We start from the raw sequence: 19176 nt of genomic DNA, 5'->3' as shown, positions 1-19176 counted from the left end.
GGTTCATAATTGGAAGGTTGGTTGCTGCAATGAATTCCAATGAATGGAATGACATATTGGTATTAGCTGTATATTAAGCATTTCAGAAATCAGAGGCGTTCACGTGGGTGGCTTTTAACTTTTCAGAGCCTGTCTCTAAACTAATTTCACGCTTCCCTGTAGCCCTCCAATTACCATAATGAGTGGAATGCATTACATGACTCTTTGATTTGCTCAAGTGGGTAAGAGCATGAAATGTCTGGGTTCTTCCTCGCTGGGAACTTTCACATTTCATATTACTCTGGGTTTCCATGAACAGTCTACTTCCCTTTTTCACCGGGCTTGTGGTTGCAGTATGAGGGGAACTCCCTGACCTCCTCAAATGTCTCTTCAATGTACCACAATAACAGTGGCAAGAGACCTTTAACAGCCGAACATGCAAACTGGCACCAAAGCATAGGGCTTGTCTGCAGGTGTCCTCAATATTTAGATAAATAGATAAAGAAGATCTACAGACGTTCTATAATTTTCTTTATAAACAGTGTTTAAAAAGATTGATATGATAAGATAAGATCAACCTTTATTAGTCCCACAAGTGGGAAATTGCATTTTCTACGGCAGAAAGTGGATAGAAATAGCAGCAAAAACAGAGGGAAATAGCAGCAGCAAAAAATAAATATGTCTATGTATATATATCTACAAATGTACAATTGAGATCTACACATGTGCAATGGAGGTCAATGATTGCATTTACATTTACAGCTTTTACCAGACCTACAGTCAGTAGTTACAGGGACAGTCCACCCTGGGGACACTCAGGGTTAAGGGTCCTGCTCAGGGACACAATGGTAGTAAGTGGGGTTTGAACCTGGGACTCCTGGTTCACAGGCGAGTGTGTTACCCGCTATACCACTACCACAGCTCGCACGCACACTACTTCCTCATTCTGGGTGATTTAATCCCACGTCCGTCAATACGTCACACGCACAACATCTGTGTATCAATTTATTTATGTCAATTCTGGTGGTGACCTTTGACCTCACACATGCTTAGTGTGAAAATATCACCCAACGCATTCCCTGATTCCAGAGACACCAGATGTCCTCTCAGCTACAAGAATGCAACCAAAAATGCTAATGCCCCATTTTTATTATCGACCTCAAACACACACAAACAAATTCAGACCCTTAAGCCAACATAAAAAAAGATACACAACTTTATTATATATTTTTACCATCATTCCTTTTGCAGTTCACATCAGGTCAATATCTGACAGCTACAACCGTAATATAAATATAATTTCAATACCACATATAATTACACTTCATAGTCACATGTGCAAGAGAACCCACAACACCATTTACACAGTGCATGTCAGTGTCTGTACGTCACTGGCATCATTAATCTCAGACAAACATGAGAGGGATCATAATAATACAGTAAAACACAATTACTGTACATTTTAATTAAAAATGGTTCACCTTTCAACTGCCATAAGCTGATTTCTCAACCGGAAACAAGTGGCGTAACGCACAAACAAAAAAAACAGAATAGACCAGAGATTTCAAATGAAAGGGAATACAATCGAACAAAACGATCGTGTATAAGAATTCAAGTGAAGCGCCGCGAGACGTGGCTCGTGTTGAAATACGCATTTACGGAAGTGTTGTCGGGGTCCCAATAAACAGGAAATCGAAGTCCCCCCCCCACGTCCTCAGAAGGTTTCTAGCAGCTCCTTGTCTACACGTTACCTGGGTTACATGAGACGGATTCTTTAAGATCAAAGCTGCGCTTCAGCGCAATTCATCTTTCTGCCATTTCCTCAGTATAGAAGAGAAACTACGGAAGAGAAACATTTGAGCGCCCTGGTTTAAGTAGGTGTCTCTAATGTGGCGTGCAGTCTCCGTGATCAAAGACAAGGAGAAAAGGGACAGCTCATTCTGAGACAGGGCCTGTGCGGCGTCCCGAGTCCCCAGTCTGAGCGTTTCATGGCATCATTGCGGGGATTTACGAGAAAGGAGGCGGGGCCACACCGGCGCCTTCGCGGGCAGATAACATCATCCAATCAGCAGCCTTCAACCCCCCTCGACGTCACACGTGCAGGCGCGCAGGCGCAGGATGAAGAAGGAACGCTGATAAGGACGCATGAACCACCCCGGAACGTAAAAGACGAGAAGAAATGTGAATAAACGCATGAAATGACATGGAATCGCAGTTAACGGTCTGTAGTTGAGGGAGCACCACCATTAATGTACAGACGTCACTGCGGTCCGAGGGGCCGGAAACGGTCCGTAAGACGGTGGGGTCGAGGAGGCCACGTTCGGCCCCGCTACCAGTCACGCGGTAACTCGTCGGTGGAATTTGATGAATGAAATATTGAACGTTTTTGCCGAGGAGGGAACGGAGCGAGGCGGTTCTCCTGGTTCTCCCTCCATCCTCGCTCTTCCTCTCCAGGGCTCATTTGTAGAGCAGCTGCAGCCGGCTGGCGTGGCAGTTGTTTCGGCTGATCTTGCCGTCGGGCTGGTAGAGGCCGGACGAGTTGGAGAAGGACGGGGGCAGGGAGTGGTTGTCGGAGGCCGGGAGGGCGTAGCCGGGCGGCGGCAGGAGGGACTTGGGGTCGTTGTGGATGGCGGGGAGCGGTGGGGAGCTGTGGTTCTGATTGGAGGAGGACGTACGTCTTCGGGAGCGAAGGGCCTGGCGCTCCGACAGCTGGTTTCGCAGCTCCGACACGCGTTCTTCTTTCTGATGGTGGGAAATTACAGCGTTTTCAACAAGAAAGAAAACCAACAGAAGTCAGAAAGGGGCATTACAGCCTTGACATTTCAATAAAAAGCCACTTTAACCACCACAAGCCACGCCGGACATCTTTCACGTTTCCTTTTCATCTCTGCTCCCTTCACCGACTTTCACCAATTTTATGAATGCCGCATTTTAATGGTGGTGGAGATGTTGGCACCTGATGTTGTGGATCGATGAGTTAATAATGCGCCTGGATTTATTAACTATACAAGGTGTGTACAGGACCTGAGACTAGTCATTTGCCTATATGTTCCAGCCATTCTCTTCTACATTTATACAAATTTATGTCAAAATATCGAGTATAGGGCCTTGGTTCTCAAACTGTGGCACTGGTGGTACCCGTGCTCAATTGTTATATGTTTGTTATAAGCATAAATGAGGGTAATCAAGATATTTTGCCAACGTCGGCCGCGTTGTGTCTTTCAGCACAACATTTTGAGATGGGACGTGTGGTGGGATCGTGTGTCTGTGGGTGCAGGTTGGAGAAGAAACGTATCTGTGCAGGCTTGGAGATCCCTGCTCATTTCCTATTTTGTATTTTTTGGACCACCCTACTACAGGTCCATCGAGGTAGATGACCCGTTAGGTGCAACTCATCCTGGAATAGCATCAGTAGAGGTAATATAGCTGTCATCTCAGTATGTTTATGAGACTGTTTACTCCGGCCTCCACACCTCCTGAATGATCTTCTGCAACTCTTTATTCTCCCGCTCCAGCTGCCGGGACTTCTCCTCGTCGTTGTTGTTGGTGGACGAGCCCGTTTTCATGGTCTCCTGTTGGTCGGACTGCCACTCTCCGCGCGTGATCAGCCGGCGCATCTGCGGTGGTAGACAGACCGTACTGTTTACTGGCTGAACCAGGCGCGTTATCTTGCCAGAGCTGCCTGGCCGAGTTCTAGGCTGAAACCAACTCTCTAGAGAGGGAGAAATCCCGAGAATGTCATTACAGCGATGCAATAAAATACCAATACTGTAAAAACCCGTTAATGATGTAACAACCAGCCCGTGTGATTCAAGTGTGATGCAACAAGGAGGGTTTCATCACCGTTTCATCACAACTTCATAATTGCATTAAAGGCAGAACTCAGCCTCGGCTTTACCTTGGGGACGAAGAGCACGACCAGAGTGATGTAGACCGAGAAAACGATGGCCAGAGAGGCGAAGGCGAAGGAGGCGTCCTGCTTAGAGGACAGGATCATGGTGACAGGAGCCGTAATCATACACAATACCTGAGAGACAGAGGACGAGACAGATAGAAAGAGATTTTAATACCATCTTCCATGTTGTATGGTGACACGCGAACCGGGACCAGAACGAGAGAGACGTGTAGGAGGAAACGAGAGACCTCAGTGCGGTGGGACGCAGGGAGGCAGGTAAGTTCCTCCACGTTAATCTGCGAACGTGGACGGCGCGAGCCGCAACACCACACTGATGCTGTCGTTCGCGTATTAAGACACAAGACAGGGCAGGACAGGGTGACAGGAAGGAGTTCAGGAATCAGGAGAACATAGAGGACAGGTACGGTCTTACTGGGAGCGGGTTTTCGGAGCCGAGTCGAATGGCGTGCGTCATTCAATGACTGAGCAATTGGCAGCTGCTCTCCAGCCTAATATATAGGAGTCACGTTACCTCGTTTCCGTGTTACTCCCGGTCACATGATGGGATCATGTGACAGTACCCCCCCCTCCAGGGCCGACCCCCGACGGCCCCGGAGCGGCGGCGGTACGCTGCCGGTACTCAGCCACCAGAGACGGGTCCAGGATGAAACGACTCGGGATCCAAGACCGTTCTTCTGGTCCATAGCCGGTCCAATGCACCAGGTACTGGACCCCCCGACCTCTGCGGCGCGAGGCAATGATGCGCTCCACAGTGTAGGCGGGTCCCCCGTCGACGATGCGTGGCGGTGGCGGATCCGGAGCAGGAGGATGAAGCGAGGATCGGACAAAGGGTTTGAGTTTACTGACATGGAAGACTGGATGGACACGGATGGCAGGAGGGAGTTGGAGACGGTATGTGAGGGGGTTGATCCGACTGAGGATCCGGAATGGTCCGATGTATCGAGGGGACAGCTTGTGTGACTCAGTCCTGAGACGTAGGTCTTTGGTGGACAGCCACACCCTCTGTCCCACTCGGAAGTGCAGTCGACGAGGGTGCCGGCGATCGTGCTGGGTGGACATCCTTCGGGAGGCGATGAGGAGGGCCGACCGCGCCGATTTCCAGGCCTTTCGACAACCGCGGATCATCTGACGGGCCGAGGGGACCCCACCTGCAGGCACCTGGTGCGTGAAGATGGGGGGCTGATATCCATGGCAGATCTCAAAGGGACTATGGCCGGTGGCGGAGGAGATTTGCAGGTTGTGGGCCAGCTCTGCCCACAGGAGAAACCCGGGCCAAGTGCGTTGGTGTTCGGACGCGAAGCATCGCAGGTATCGTCCCAGCTGTTGGTTGGCCCTCTCCACCTGACCGTTGGTCTGGGGATGGTAGCCAGAGGAGAGGCTGCAGGTGGATCCGATAAGGCGACAAAACGCCTTCCACACAGCTGAGACGAATTGGGGTCCCCGATCAGCGACGATGTCTTGGGGGAACCCATGGAGGCGGACCACGTGTTGAAGCACAAGGTCAGCGGTTGTGGCAGAGGACGGTAGGCCGGGCAGGGCGACCAAGTGGACCGCTTTGGAGAAACGATCCACTATGGTCAGGATGGTGGTCATACCACTAGCTTCAGGGAGGCCGGTGATGAAGTCCAAGGCGAGGTGGGTCCAGGGGCGATGAGGAATGGGAAGGGGACGCAGGGGCCCAGCAGCCGGAGTGTTGGGAGTCTTGGCCCGGGCACAGACATCACATGCATCCACGTAGGCCTGTACGTCCCGTCGTACTGAAGGCCACCAGAATGCTCGGCGAATGAAGGAGAGGGTCCGTTGGCGTCCTGGATGGCCTGAGAGGACGGAGGAATGGCCCCAATGTAGTACATCGGGCCGGCAGGTATTTGGGACGTACAGGCACCCGGGTGGGGTGTTGTCTGGGCCAGGGTCGGATGCCTGTGCTGCCCGGACCTTCGTCTCGAGGGACCACCGGAGAGGGCCTAGGATGCGATGAGGAGGAAGAACGGGTTCGGGGTCAGAGGATGGTGAGTCTGGGGCGTGTTGACGGGACAGGGCATCGGCTTTCTGGTTTTTGGAGCCGGGACGGTAGGAGAGTTGGAAGTCGAACTGTTCAAAGAATAGTGCCCACCTCGCCTGGCGGGGATTGAGCTGTTTGGTGGTTTTGATAGAGATTAGGTTTTGGTGATCGGTCCAGACCAGAAAGGGGGTGTCACTGCCTTGCAGCCAGTGCCGCCACTCCTCGAGGGCCCACCTGACTGCCAGCAGCTCACGGTCCCCCACCCCGTATCGCTGCTGTGCAGGGGTGAACTTCCGCGAGAAGAAGCAACACGGGTGCAATTTCCGGTCCGGACCGCGTTGAGAGAGGACGGCGCCAGCACCCACCTCTGACGCGTCCACTTCTACAACAAACGGAAGGGTAGGGTCTGGGTGTTGAAGAATGGGGGCGGTGGTGAAATGATGACACAAAGATTTAAATGCTTGAATGGCCTCCGGGGTTAGGTGAAGCGGACCTGGTGACGGTTTGGTGAGAGCAGTGAGGGGTGCTGCGACCGTACTGTAGCCACGGATGAAGCGACGATAGAAATTTGCAAACCCAAGAAACCGTTGCAGTTGCTTCAGCGTCGTGGGTAGGGGCCACGACGCCACTGCTTCTAGCTTCTTGGGCTCCATGGCCACACCCTGGGACGAGATGGTAAAACCCAGGAACGTGGTGGAGCGCTGGTGGAAGGCGCATTTTTCCAGCTTACAGTACAGTCGGTGGGCGAGCAATCTCTTTAGTACTGCCCTCACGTGTTGAATATGGGATTCTAGAGTGGGTGAATAAATGAGTACGTCGTCCAGGTAGGCGTACACCCACCGTCCCAGCATGTCCTGGAGAGTATCATTTATGAACTGCTGGAAGACGGCGGGTGCGTTGCATAGACCGAATGGAATTACTAGGGATTCAAAATGACCAGTGGGGGTGATGAAGGCGGTTTTCCACTCGTCGCCCTCCCGGATACGAATCAGATTGTAGGCAGACCGGAGATCCAGCTTCGTGAAATACTTGGCTCCCGAGAGGGCGTCCAGGGCGGTGTTGGTGAGGGGTAACGGTGTTCGATTTTTGATGGTGATTTTATTGAGCCCCCGATAGTCCACGCACGGTCGCAGACCACCATCCTTCTTGGTCACAAAGAAGAACCCTGCCGCGGCCGGGGAGGTCGAGGGGCGGATGGTGCCGTTTTGAAGCGCCTCTGCCACAAACCGCTCCATGGCCAATTGCTCTGCCTTGGAGAGGGAGTAGAGATGTCCTTTCGGAGGAGTGGTTCCTGGCAGCAGATCAATGGCCATGTCGCCTGGTCGATGGGGAGGCAGCTGGGCGGCTTTGGCTGAACTGAAGACGGTGGCTAGGTCATGGTAACAGGAGGGGATGTTGTCTAACACTGGAGGACTCGGTTCTGGGTTCGTGGAGACAGACGAGGAGGGTTGTGGCAGAAGGCAATGGTGATGGCAGTGCGCTCCCCACTCCAACACCATGCCCGACGACCAGGAGAGATGGGGTTCATGTAGGGACAACCAGGGGAACCCGAGGAGGAGTGGTGAGGTGATGATCTTGGTCACCAGAAATTGGATTTTCTCCACATGGGAGTCCAGCCGGAGTTGCAGAGGGACCGTACGGTGAATGATGGGTCCTGCGGAGATAGGATGACCATCCACGGAGGTGATTGTGAGGGGACTTGGGAGGAGTTCCAGGGGAATGTGATGTTGTCGGATGAAGGAGTGGTCTATGAAGTTTCCAGCCGCCCCGGAGTCCACAAAGGCTGTGGTGGAGATGCTTCGCTGATTACATTCCAGGACGGCCGGGAGAGTGAGTCGGGAGGTCGGTGGCATCAGATGTGGAGGAAGGGGCCTAGATGGCCGTGCCGTGCTGATCTGCTGGGTGTCCCGTCTCCCCGGACGAATAGGGCAGGTCAGGCGGATGTGTGAGGGGGAAGCGCAGTATGCACACAAACCCTCCCGAAAACGCCGTTGCTTCTCTTCAGGCGTGAGGGTTGTCCGTCCCAGCTGCATGGGTTCCCCCCTATGGTCTGGAGGAGTGACGGTGGGCTGAAGTGGTGATAGAGGCGGTCGAGGGGTCTGATGCAGGGTCGGAGTGGGGGCCGCAGTTTTCGGGAGAGCCAGCAGATGGCGATCAATCCGCATTGCGAGTTGTATGAGGGCCTCATACGTTGCTGGCATCTCCCGACTGACCATCTCACCCCGAATTCGTGGGGCCAGTCCCTCATAGTACATCATCCGGAGGGCGTGGTCGCCCAGCGGAGTCTTTGCAGCCAGGGTCCGGAATCTGGCGGTAAACTGGCTGACCGATGAGGTACCCTGGCGCAGATGGTAAAGCTGTGACGCGACGTCTTCCACACCGTCCGGATGACAGAAGGTGATTTTTAATTCCTCCACGAATTCGGCATACGAGAGGGACGCAGAACTTGGGGAATTAATTCGCGCAGCCGCCCACTCTGCGGCGGAACCACCGAGCCGGGTTAGGAGTAAGGCGATTCGGGACCGGGCACTGGGGTAGCGGCTAGGCTGTAGCTCGAAAATCAACGAGAGAGCGGTGAGGAGCACCTCGCCGCTCCCCTCGGTCCCGTTCCAGCGCTCCGGGAGCGGCAAACTGGGTTCGGGAACCGCGGGGGGGCGAGGGCTCTGCGCCACGCTCGCCGCTTCATGGTCTCGGTGCGCGGCGGTCACTTCCTGAACGCGCTGCCGCAGTAAGCGAACCTCCTGCGACAGACTTCCAAAAAGACTCTCCTGCCGCGCTATCCGATCGCACAAAGCAGCGAGTTGTGAAGCGCGTAATTCGGGCTCAGTCATTCTGACACGCGAACCGGGACCAGAACGAGAGAGACGTGTAGGAGGAAACGAGAGACCTCAGTGCGGTGGGACGCAGGGAGGCAGGTAAGTTCCTCCGCGTTAATCTGCGAACGGGGACGGCGCGAGCCGCAACACCACACTGATGTTGTCGTTCGCGTATTAAGACACAAGACAGGGCAGGACAGGGTGACAGGAAGGAGTTCAGGAATCAGGAGAACATAGAGGACAGGTACGGTCTTACTGGGAGCGGGTTTTCGGAGCCGAGTCGAATGGCGTGCGTCATTCAATGACTGAGCAATTGGCAGCTGCTCTCCAGCCTAATATATAGGAGTCACGTTACCTCGTTTCCGTGTTACTCCCGGTCACATGATGGGATCATGTGACATATGGTTTATATACAAATCACACACACACACATATATATATATTAATAGTCTTTTTCTTATATAATATAGTAAATAATAGGAGTGAAAATTTCTTCATTAAAGGACAACCTGCATACATGGACACAATATGATTCAGGGACGACATATTTTAATATGGATCAATTCAGTTTGAATTGATCCACGTCCTCTGATTTTACTCTGTTTTTTACACTCCTCCGAAACGTCCATTTTTAGATTTGACAATGTCAGTGTTTTGGGCGCGGTCGCCTTCTGCTCGGCGGGTGAGAGAGAGAGAGAGAAAGAGAGAGAGAGACATGGGCACTGAGCAGAACAGCAGCTACATTAAACCTGCTCATATTAATCCAGGAGGTGGAACAGCGATGCAGTCGGAGCGTCAGAAAGGGGCATTACAGCCTTGACATTTAAATAAAAAACACTTTAACCACCACAAGCCACGCCGGACATCTTTCACGTTTCCTTTTCATCTCTGCTCCCTTCACCGTCTTTCACCATTTTTATGAATACCGCATTTTAACGGTGGTGGAGATGTTGGCACCTGATGTTGTGGATCGATGAGTTAATAATGCGCCTGGATTTATTAACTATATAAGGGGTGTACAGGACCTGAGACTAGTCATTTGCCTATATGTTCCAGCCATTCTCTTCTACCTTTATACAAATTTATGTCAAAATATCGAGTATAGGGCCTTGGTTCTCAAACTGTGGTACTGGTGGTACCCGTGCTCAATTGTTATATGTTTGTTATAAGCATAAATGAGGGTGCGGTCGCCTCATATTAATCCAGGAGGTGGAACAGCGATGCAGTCGGAGCGTTTTAATTAACAGACCAATAACTTACATACAGCTGGTGAAATGGAAATATGAAAAAGCTGATGGCGGAGGTGAAGTAGGAAAAAGTCTGCTCTGAAATGGAGCTCCGAGCATCAGAGGGAAACAAGCCTGAGCGCGTTAGGAAGGAAAGAAAGAAGGAAAGAAGGAGAGGTGATCACAGTGAAAAGAGACACAAGCTGTGAGAGAGAGAGAGAGAGAGAGAGAGAGAAATCAATTCCCATTGATCGGCTGTCAGTCACTGTGCTCATAACCAGCAAAAGATCTCCGGCGGCCTGACACGGCGTTTTCTCCACCGTACCGTTACGTACGAGGACGGGCACGCTGCTCCATCCGACCCGTCCCTCTGCAAACCCTCCCTAGTTCTTATTGTTCGGACGAACAGCTCCACAACGTCCCAAAAACGGGTGCAGTGAAAAACAGGGAATCCTGAACGACTGAGCTGAGGTGGGAAATCCAACACAGACACATCAGAGGCGGTCGGAGACTAAAGCTTCGTGTGTGGACTCGGCCAGAGACGCAGACCGGACCCCTTCATGTCCAAGCCAGGGTGTTCAGAGCGCCGCTGGACGGCTGTCGCCGATGCGTCTCCTTCTACACAACTGAGGCGAGACGTGTGAACCAGATCTGAAGGCAGTTTCATATACGGAATACGCTCTCTCCATCACATGAGACTGCAGAGGGTTCATCCGTTCTGTTATATTATCCGGTTACTGTGATCTAGCCAAATTCAGATGGACACGTGAAAAACGTCCCTTTTTCATGACAGTTGCACACGCCACAATTTACCCAGATGGTTTCGAACATGAGTACGTAAGTGTGAAGTGACCGAAGGCATTTATACCCGGGTACTAGTCTTCGGTTCAGAAAGAGAGCGGCAGTTCAACAGAAAACCGGACGTAAACCGGTAAAACCGCCGCGCTTCATGACCCACATTCTGCTAAGCTCCAGCTCACGGATGGATATTCCGCCACTCTTTTAGAACCTGCTGGCAGGGTTCACCATCCATTGTTCCCCCAATGATTGTGGTCCATTCAGGTTCATGGACGTCCCGCCACGCTTCACAGTCGGTGCGATTTCTCACACTGTTTCTTATTTAGCCTTCTGATTTGTGCCAAAAATCAGATTTTTTTTCTACTTTCAGGGAAAAATGCCCAGATGATAACTGAAAGTGACGTGATTGTCATTGTGAGACACTCCAGCACAGCACATGGTGACACGGTGAAATTTGTCCTCTGTATTTAACCATCACCCTTGGCACCATGACAGGCGCCCGAGGAGCAGTGTGTGGGGACGGGACCTTCATCAAGGGGACCTCAGTGGCACCTTGGCGGCTCGGGATTCGAACCGGCAACCTTCTGATTACGGGTCCGCTTCCTTAACCGCTAGGCCACCGCTGTCCCAACTTGGGTGTCTTACGTAGTCTGGGAGTTGTCTGAGTGTTGGGGCGGGTGTAGTTTTTCCTCTGTGGTGGGGCCTCCCTGCATTTTAAACACTTAAAATGCACCAAAAAAACAGGTGGACAGTGCACAATGCATCACTAAATGTAAGAATCTATGATTTTGACACCGTTCCGTAAGCATTTGGAATGTATTTGCATCTCCAATCCTGAGGGTATAACACCCACTTGATGCCATTATAAAGGAAGACGGCTTCTTAAATTTCTTTCTAAGGTCATTTCTTCTTGAACTGCTTCAGTTGTTACTTCATGAACCAAAGTTGCATCCATGTTGGGGAAAATTCACACACACACACACACACACACACACACACACACACACACATAACCAGACTACAGAAACTACAGAAAATAATGAACAGACACGGGGCCACTCACTGAGACGTTGTAGATGGCCATCCCAACTGCCCTGTGGTCATTGATCTTTTCCGTGGAAACAGACTTGGTCTCATAAGCCAAGAAAATTCCCAGCAGCAGCAGCAGCCCTTTGTAGCCGTACACCACTCCTGTCGGCCAGAGAACAGTCAACTGTAATTACAGAAATCCAAAAACTGGCTGCTTCTGCTGTAACGCAGAATAACAAGCTCTTTAAGAAGGGGTGAGAAAGCACTGTGGCTCATAGAGGCGTATTAACAATGATGCAAAATCAACAATTATGTGTAAAGACCGTTAAAGAATGTTTCAATACGTATTACTAAACCGAGCCTGGTTCACTATAACCATCACAGAGCATCTGGTCATTCGTTCTCTATGAAAACCAGCTATTTATGAGAACTCGTGCTCAACGCTGGGTCTCCAGCTCCGGCTTTAATTAAACCCTCCCTCACCCCCCCGTCCACCTGTTAGGTGGACGAGACCCAAGATCCACTGGCATCACACTGACATGATGAGACAGCGTAACCCCGTCCATGGGCTCCACTGGACATCATTATTGGAATTATGGACATCTGCAACGCTGGGCTTGAACGTTCGTTTTTGGAAGCCATGTCAATTATTTTGCAGCATGCATTGTTTTTCCAAGGTTCCTTGCCAGCGGATGGACTTGTACAGTCATTTCCGTCCGTAAATATTTCAGTGTCCGACAGAAAGAACAAAGGAACAATGCAAGGAATAAAGGGCAATAAAAGGCATACTCACCAAGCCACGTGTTCATCTTCTCAGAGCTGCAGTGTTCCAGCAGAGGCTCAATCAAGACATCCAAGTCGCCTTTAGGAGCTTCCTTAGTGAACTTCTGATCAAAGCAACCAGAGGAGAGATGATGTTGCTTTGTCAGGTAGATCATACATTTCATACATTTATTAATACCTTAAACGCTCGGGAATCAGCACCATGGCCAGCCAGACAGTTTATTAATACAGGAACTACATGGAACATCATCCTAGAGAAGTTAATCACCTCCTTCTAATAATTCTTACCAGTTATTTTCGTGCAGAGCTGATGTACACACCCACCCCAACATGGTGTAATGTGTTTCCTCACAATAAATGAGTATTGATTATATAATAAGAATCAACATACATGTTTAGTTTTATTGCTTTGAAGGTTATGAAATTATGTGATTTTTTTTACACCGATTCCACTTATCGGCTATGAATGAATTTGTAATAACTAATATTGAGCATATTTATGTTGACCTGTAGAATTAAGTAATCAGAAACTATACGAATGCACATAGTTATGTGGCCCGCTTATTTATCACTAAATACCATGGTAGAAAGTACGAGCCGTGAGAGAGAGAGAGAGAGAGAGAGAGAGAGAGTCTCATCTACGATAGTTCAGGGGCGCCGTGAAGACGGCCAAAACCTCTTAAGATCAAATGAGCCGCGAAGGCGGCGAGGGTTTGGCAGCCGTACCTCGACAGTGATGTGCAGCGGGTCCACAATCTGCCAGATCATGAGCGAGAGGACGTCAATAACCAGCAGCACCCCGACGGTGGCGTAGAGCTTCCACGGCTCCAAATGCTGCTGGAGTTAAAACGAATAAAACCAAATTATTTCTGAGGGAGCAGAGGATGGACAGCATTTATGGCGTCATATACGACCAGAAATCGCTGCTCCTGCTCTGTTCTCCATTTATTACATAAACGAGCACATCATGTTTTTTGGTTAGGGCGGTGAGGAGATATTTTCTACAGAAACCTGGAACTGAAAATAGACCACATTTATCCTACATATTTGTCAGCATAATGCATCACACGCTTTATTATTGTCTCCAATTTTCCAGGCGTCCTCTCTTCAAACGTCCACACAATGGAAGGAATCAGATGGTTTATTTTCATGTTCAATAGCCAATCGGCAGAGTGCCACATAATCGAAACCAGAAGCCAGCGGGCGATGACAGCGGCATCGATTTTATCGCTGCGCCGTGAATGGGGACTTGTCTCCGTTTTTCAGAGATACGAAGGTGTCCGAGCTCTGTACCCCACGGGTCCTGGACACCTGCGGAGGCATCAAGCGCCTCCATTAAGAAGCTTGGCGTAAAAAATCAGTCCCCCCCCCTTTTACATTTACATTTACGGCATTTTACCAGACGTCCTTATCCAGAGCGACTTGCAGTCAGTAGTGACGGGGACTCAGGGTTAAGTGTCCTGCTCAGGGACACCTTGGTAGTAATGGTAGTAAGTGGGGTTTGAACCTGGGTTACCCGCTAGGCTACTACCGCCCTTCTCTTCCCCCTTCTTCCTCGCACGTTGTTCGGGGTCGAGACGTTTATACCGGCGGCAACGCCCCGAGTGCTGTACGGGCTTTACGACAAATGGACGGTCTCGGGACCTTCGAGGCCATCGCGGAGGACGTTTCTCCAGAGGACGGAGGCGGGGCGAGGTATAAAAGCTCAATATTAGTTCCACTAAATGATATTGATCGGTTTCTTTGCACAACAAAACGCCCTTGAAGGAAACAGCAATAAAGTTAATGTGATGGTTGCCGCGGCAACCTTGCTGCCGCCGCTGCCACGTCTTTCGGCATTCCGAGCACGCGGCCATTTCTCATTTAATTTGTCTGGCACACTGTCTGCACTGTTTATTACCTTCCTCTTGTCTTTCTTCTCATCCTTCTTGGTGAAGACGGTGTGCACCCACCAGATCTTGGTGAACATGCTGCCGTAGGCCAGGCTGAAGCCGAGGCCGAGCAGCCACAGCCGGAACTAACGGACGGAAAGCTGTGTTAGAAAAGCCGACTCGAGCGGACCTACTTTCCCCCAAGTCCAGGATGCCGACCTGGCACACGACCGGAAACTGGCTGCGCCGGACGTGCAGCCCGTCCATGCCGAGGGGGAACACGGCAGCCAGCGCCATCATGCACCCGACAGCCGTCATGTTGTTCAGGTAGGGCTGGGAATTCTGGATGTACCTGGGAAAGCCACAAACACAACACAGGTCACCACAGACATCTCCTGTCTCTAGAGGTGCGTTACGGTGCCAGCGGTCACGACGGGCTGTTAGGCCTGATTACATCTCCGGCACGCTGCTGCTTGTTGGAGGCCAGTCGACATGGACGTGTGGGACTGAAGGACCTTCTGCGGGTAAAAAAGGCCTCCAACCGTGATGAAGCACCAGTTCATACCAAATACAACCAGCAAACCCCCAAACAGGTTATCAGACGTCTCCATTACCAGCAACTGATTACACTTAATTTACCCACAACCCCCAGCAGGACACACCACCGCTGTACTACATTATGTGGTAAATGAAGGAAGCATGCGCCAGGCTCAGGGATGATATTATCTGCGCCTTCCCTCAGAATAAAGACACATTCCTATGAATAACCGAGCACTGCAAGGCTGAAATTGTAATTGATGAGGACATCTCTCTCTTTCTGGACCGCTGGCTGCCGCACTGACTTGTGCCAAATGCATTTGCGCTGCTAAAAAGATTGATGGCGCCGCTATAAGCTGTGCGTAATAAAACATTTATTGAGCGATCGCTGGCGCCGTGTTCCACAGGCCTGGGCTCAGTTTTGCCGGAAAGCCCTCAAGTAATGTTTACTGGGACAAGTTGTGCCACTGAAACGAACATTCCTGGTGCTATTTATCATTGTGCTGGGGGACGAAGTACATTCAGTTGCTCACTAGACATGATAATATCTCATTTAGATCAAAATTCTCATCGGCGATGAGGTAAGTGGAATTTCGTAAGATAAGATCTTGTTGTTGAAATCGGTTGAAGGACAGCAAGCGCTGCTGGATGACTGATAGTAACTGACTATATTTCACCCCCATTAGCAAAACTGATGGGGACATGCTAATTTATTCTACTTTAAAATATGGCAAAATGCCGCAAAATATGGCAAAATGCCTAAATGCACCACAAATTGTGCAAACATTCCAAAGATTTTCTTCAAAAACATTCCACTTTTTTTTTTCTGATGGAACAGACGTTCAAAAACACCAAGCAGACATCCCTTATTGTAAAAAAAAATGTCCTTGAGCCAGATATTTAACTGTACTGTAGCTGCAATATTTTACCACAGTTGTATACAGTAATACACTTATGAAAAATACATATGCTGCTGGTTTTAGTCCACATTATTGTGATTTTTACAGCATTGACCATTTTTTGGACCATGCACTGCTGGGCTTTGATACAGGGATAGGCAATATCATTAAGTAATAGGTTAATTGGTCTTGCATTAACACGAATAATGGCTGCATCTAACAGCACATCGCACTCAAAACCCTGAATGCGTTTATCACCCACACAGTGAATTTTAGATGAGCTTCAAGTGCTTTAAAACTTGAGTGCACTTGTCACTTGCTCATTTGGCAGTTGGATTTGGAATTAAGTTTGGAATTAAGAGAATTACCATTCAATCGTCTGAAAGTGCTCTGTATGCAACTGGACAAAAATAGAACCAAAAATTTTGGTTCTTTTATGCTTTTGTCCATCTTAGGCCTGCGCGGTATAAACGGTATAAGATGTAAATTTGGCCAACACCTACTTGCAGTACGAAGTTTCAGTTTTGGGCGAGAGCACAGAGTGCAGAATTACTGTGGATCTTAAATTCAAGTCATTAAAATTAAAAATGAGTAGCAATAATTTAAAGGTCTTAATGATAAATGCATGATAAAATATGCATGATGTTAATTAAATATTTTTAATGTAAACTCTACAGCTGAATACAGAAAATCGAAAAATCGAAGTTACAGCATTATATATCGACTACCATCTATGGTTAAATTTATATCGCAAATTGAATTTTATGCCATAGTCCAGCTATAGTATTTCTGCATGGTCTTAATGACAATCAATTTCCCTTTTAGGTCATGGAGAACTTTGCTTTGCCATTATGTCACCAGATAGAAATACTTTCATCTATAGAATCCTTTTAAAGGTGTAGAGTTCTTGTATCTACAGTTTATCGCCCACCAACTATCTGATTTATCAGTGATAAGTCGGCCAGGGTTGGCACACATCAGTCTAAGCCAACCCTCACAAGCTGCCATCTTCATGCAGAAAGATGATATTAGCGTACCTGACGTTGCTGTTGTAAATGTTGAAGGTAAGACAGATGATGCCGAGCAGGATACCCAGCCCGGCAAACACAGACACAGACACGAAGAGCTTCTGAGAGAGGAAACGGAACTCCTGAATGACCACAGTCTGGTCGGCTGGTGGGCCAGAGCCTGGACTTGGAGAGAGCGAGCAAGAGGGAAAGAAAGAGAGAGAGAGAGAGAGAGAGAGAGATCAGGACAGAGCTTACCACAATTTACCAACATCTGAGCACAGCTATTACATTAAAACAAAGCAGCAGCTTGGCCTTCTAAAGTTTGCGGGACTTGTAGGGACGTGGCATGCCAAGTACTGGGATGTGGGAGTAATGGTGGAGCAGAGAGTGGGGCAGCATGGCTGTCATTGTGAAGCACAGCACACGGTGACACGATGAAACGTGTCCTCTGTATTTAACCATCACCCTTGGTGAGCAGTGGGGACCATGACAGGCGCCCGGGGAGCAGCGACCTCAGTAGCATCTTGGCAGATCGGGATTCGAACCCACAACCTTCTGGTTAAGGGGCCGCTTCCTTAACTGCTAGGCCACCACTTACTTCCAGTAGGAAGTCCTGGGAAGCATCTGACTGTGCTGTATGGATTAAACAAACGACAAATTAAATGATAAATTTAATAAAAAAATGTTTTTACCCAAAGTATGCAGGTAATCAGCGATGAATCCAGCAGCCCTTCGTATTTGAAGCTCAGATACCTTCAGAGGCAGCGGTGGCCTAGCGGTTAAGGAAGCGGCCCCGTAATCAGAAGGTTGTGGGTTCGAATCCCAAACCACCAAGATGCCACTGAGGTGCCACCGAGCAAATCCCCACACACTGCCTGTCATGGCTGCCCACTGCTCACTCAGGATGATGGTTAAATACAGAGGACACATTTCACTGTGTGCACCGTGTGCTGTGCTGCTGTGTATCACAAGTGACAATCACTTCACTTTCACTCTGTTTCCTCTCTACAATGCTCAACAGATAAATGGCTTTTTAAAAAAATAACCTTCGCGAGAGCCTATAAGACACCTTTCACGTTTGAATGGAAATTGATTGGCGGCTGCCGTGGGCATAAATAAACTATGTGGCGTGGCTTCGGTGCCGGGGGGGTGGATTTATCCGCTGCAGAGCTCACCACCGCCACGCCGCGGTTTAAAGTCCCTTCAGAAACGGCTTAGTGTCCTGATGGAGCGGGACAGTCCCCCAAATAAAAGGTTTACGAAACGTGGCTTGGCGAGGGATGCGGTTTTGTGAGGGACGGGCCCGTGAACGTGCTCTCCTCGCTCTGCTTCACACCGCTCCCTCGCCCTTGATGCTGAAACCGGGACGGCGTGTTACCATGGTGACCAAGCCCCATAATGGTTGCCGTGGCGATAGGAATGGGAAAGCAGCGGTTGTCAGGGGCAACCGGAGAGTGCGAGTGTGAGAATGTGCGTGGAAAGTAGAGACAGAAAGTCTGAAGACATTTTAAAAAAAGAGAAAAGAGAACGAGAGATCAAGTGAAAATATGGAGCATAAAAGACACCGTGAATGAAGGAGAACGAGTGAAGGGTGACAGTGACAACAGGGGCTGAAATGGGGCCAAGAACCTCTTCATAGAGGGTTCACTTTTCCTGAAATTCCCATTTCTCACACCCAGTCTCACACGTCGCTAACCCTACAAATGACCTCTACAGACAGACCCGAGACATGTCCACACAGTCCTGTACGTGTGTTGTCCCCCCAGTTTACGGAGGGCGTCCAGTCCGGAGCAAAGTCACGGTCTCCTTTGAGGAGCCCGTCCTCCTCCACAGAGACTATTTTTAGACCCGTCCACTGTCTCCACTGCACAGAAGACGGGCAACAGGGAGACAAGGACGTCTCGGCGTGACCGTCAGAGACAGAGAACCACACGCGCAGATGGTCCCAGCAGCTCGCCATGAAAGCGGAGCGTCCACAGATCCGGCGTCGTATCGGACAGGGTCATCTGCTCGTGTCCAGTCTCAGCCACCAACCTTGCCGCATGTCGGGGACGCAAATCCAAACTCCTCCCCAATGACGCTGCAACATTCAAATTATGCAGGAGAGACAACCTACAGACAGCGGACGGGTCTGCAGCTTAATGTCCCGCTCACGCGTGGACGACTACTGTGGTCGCCATGGCGCCGCTTTCCTGATGCACTAATAAGCCAAGAAGTTCTGGGGAGAATACATATCACACATAAACAGCGAGATACGAGTTTTAATAAGCAATATGGCTGCCATCTCCACCCTGGGAGCGGAGAAGAGAG

The 19176-nt window shown here is 49.9% G+C and overlaps 1 protein-coding gene across 1 annotated transcript in view; it reads right to left on the bottom strand.

Moving 5' to 3' along the window:
- Nucleotides 1-1177: 1177 nt before the first annotated feature.
- The window catches only part of gabbr1b (gamma-aminobutyric acid (GABA) B receptor, 1b), a 31442-nt gene continuing 13443 nt past the window's right edge, over nucleotides 1178-19176 (bottom strand). Inside the window, exons 6-14 of the mRNA XM_028964624.1 lie at nucleotides 16894-17049; nucleotides 14640-14772; nucleotides 14450-14566; nucleotides 13276-13386; nucleotides 12560-12653; nucleotides 11801-11928; nucleotides 3878-4006; nucleotides 3453-3596; nucleotides 1178-2721 (exon numbers count right to left, since the gene is read on the bottom strand). Coding sequence (XP_028820457.1) covers nucleotides 2437-2721; nucleotides 3453-3596; nucleotides 3878-4006; nucleotides 11801-11928; nucleotides 12560-12653; nucleotides 13276-13386; nucleotides 14450-14566; nucleotides 14640-14772; nucleotides 16894-17049 — 1297 coding nt within the window. The 3' untranslated portion in view covers nucleotides 1178-2436. The remainder of the gene's footprint in view (nucleotides 2722-3452; nucleotides 3597-3877; nucleotides 4007-11800; nucleotides 11929-12559; nucleotides 12654-13275; nucleotides 13387-14449; nucleotides 14567-14639; nucleotides 14773-16893; nucleotides 17050-19176) is intronic.

This window comes from Denticeps clupeoides, chromosome 20, assembly GCF_900700375.1.
Source record: "Denticeps clupeoides chromosome 20, fDenClu1.1, whole genome shotgun sequence".
Taxonomy (NCBI): domain Eukaryota; kingdom Metazoa; phylum Chordata; class Actinopteri; order Clupeiformes; family Denticipitidae; genus Denticeps; species Denticeps clupeoides.
The sequence above is the reverse complement of the archived record's forward strand: the minus strand, read 5'-3'. Positions and strand labels throughout refer to the sequence as shown.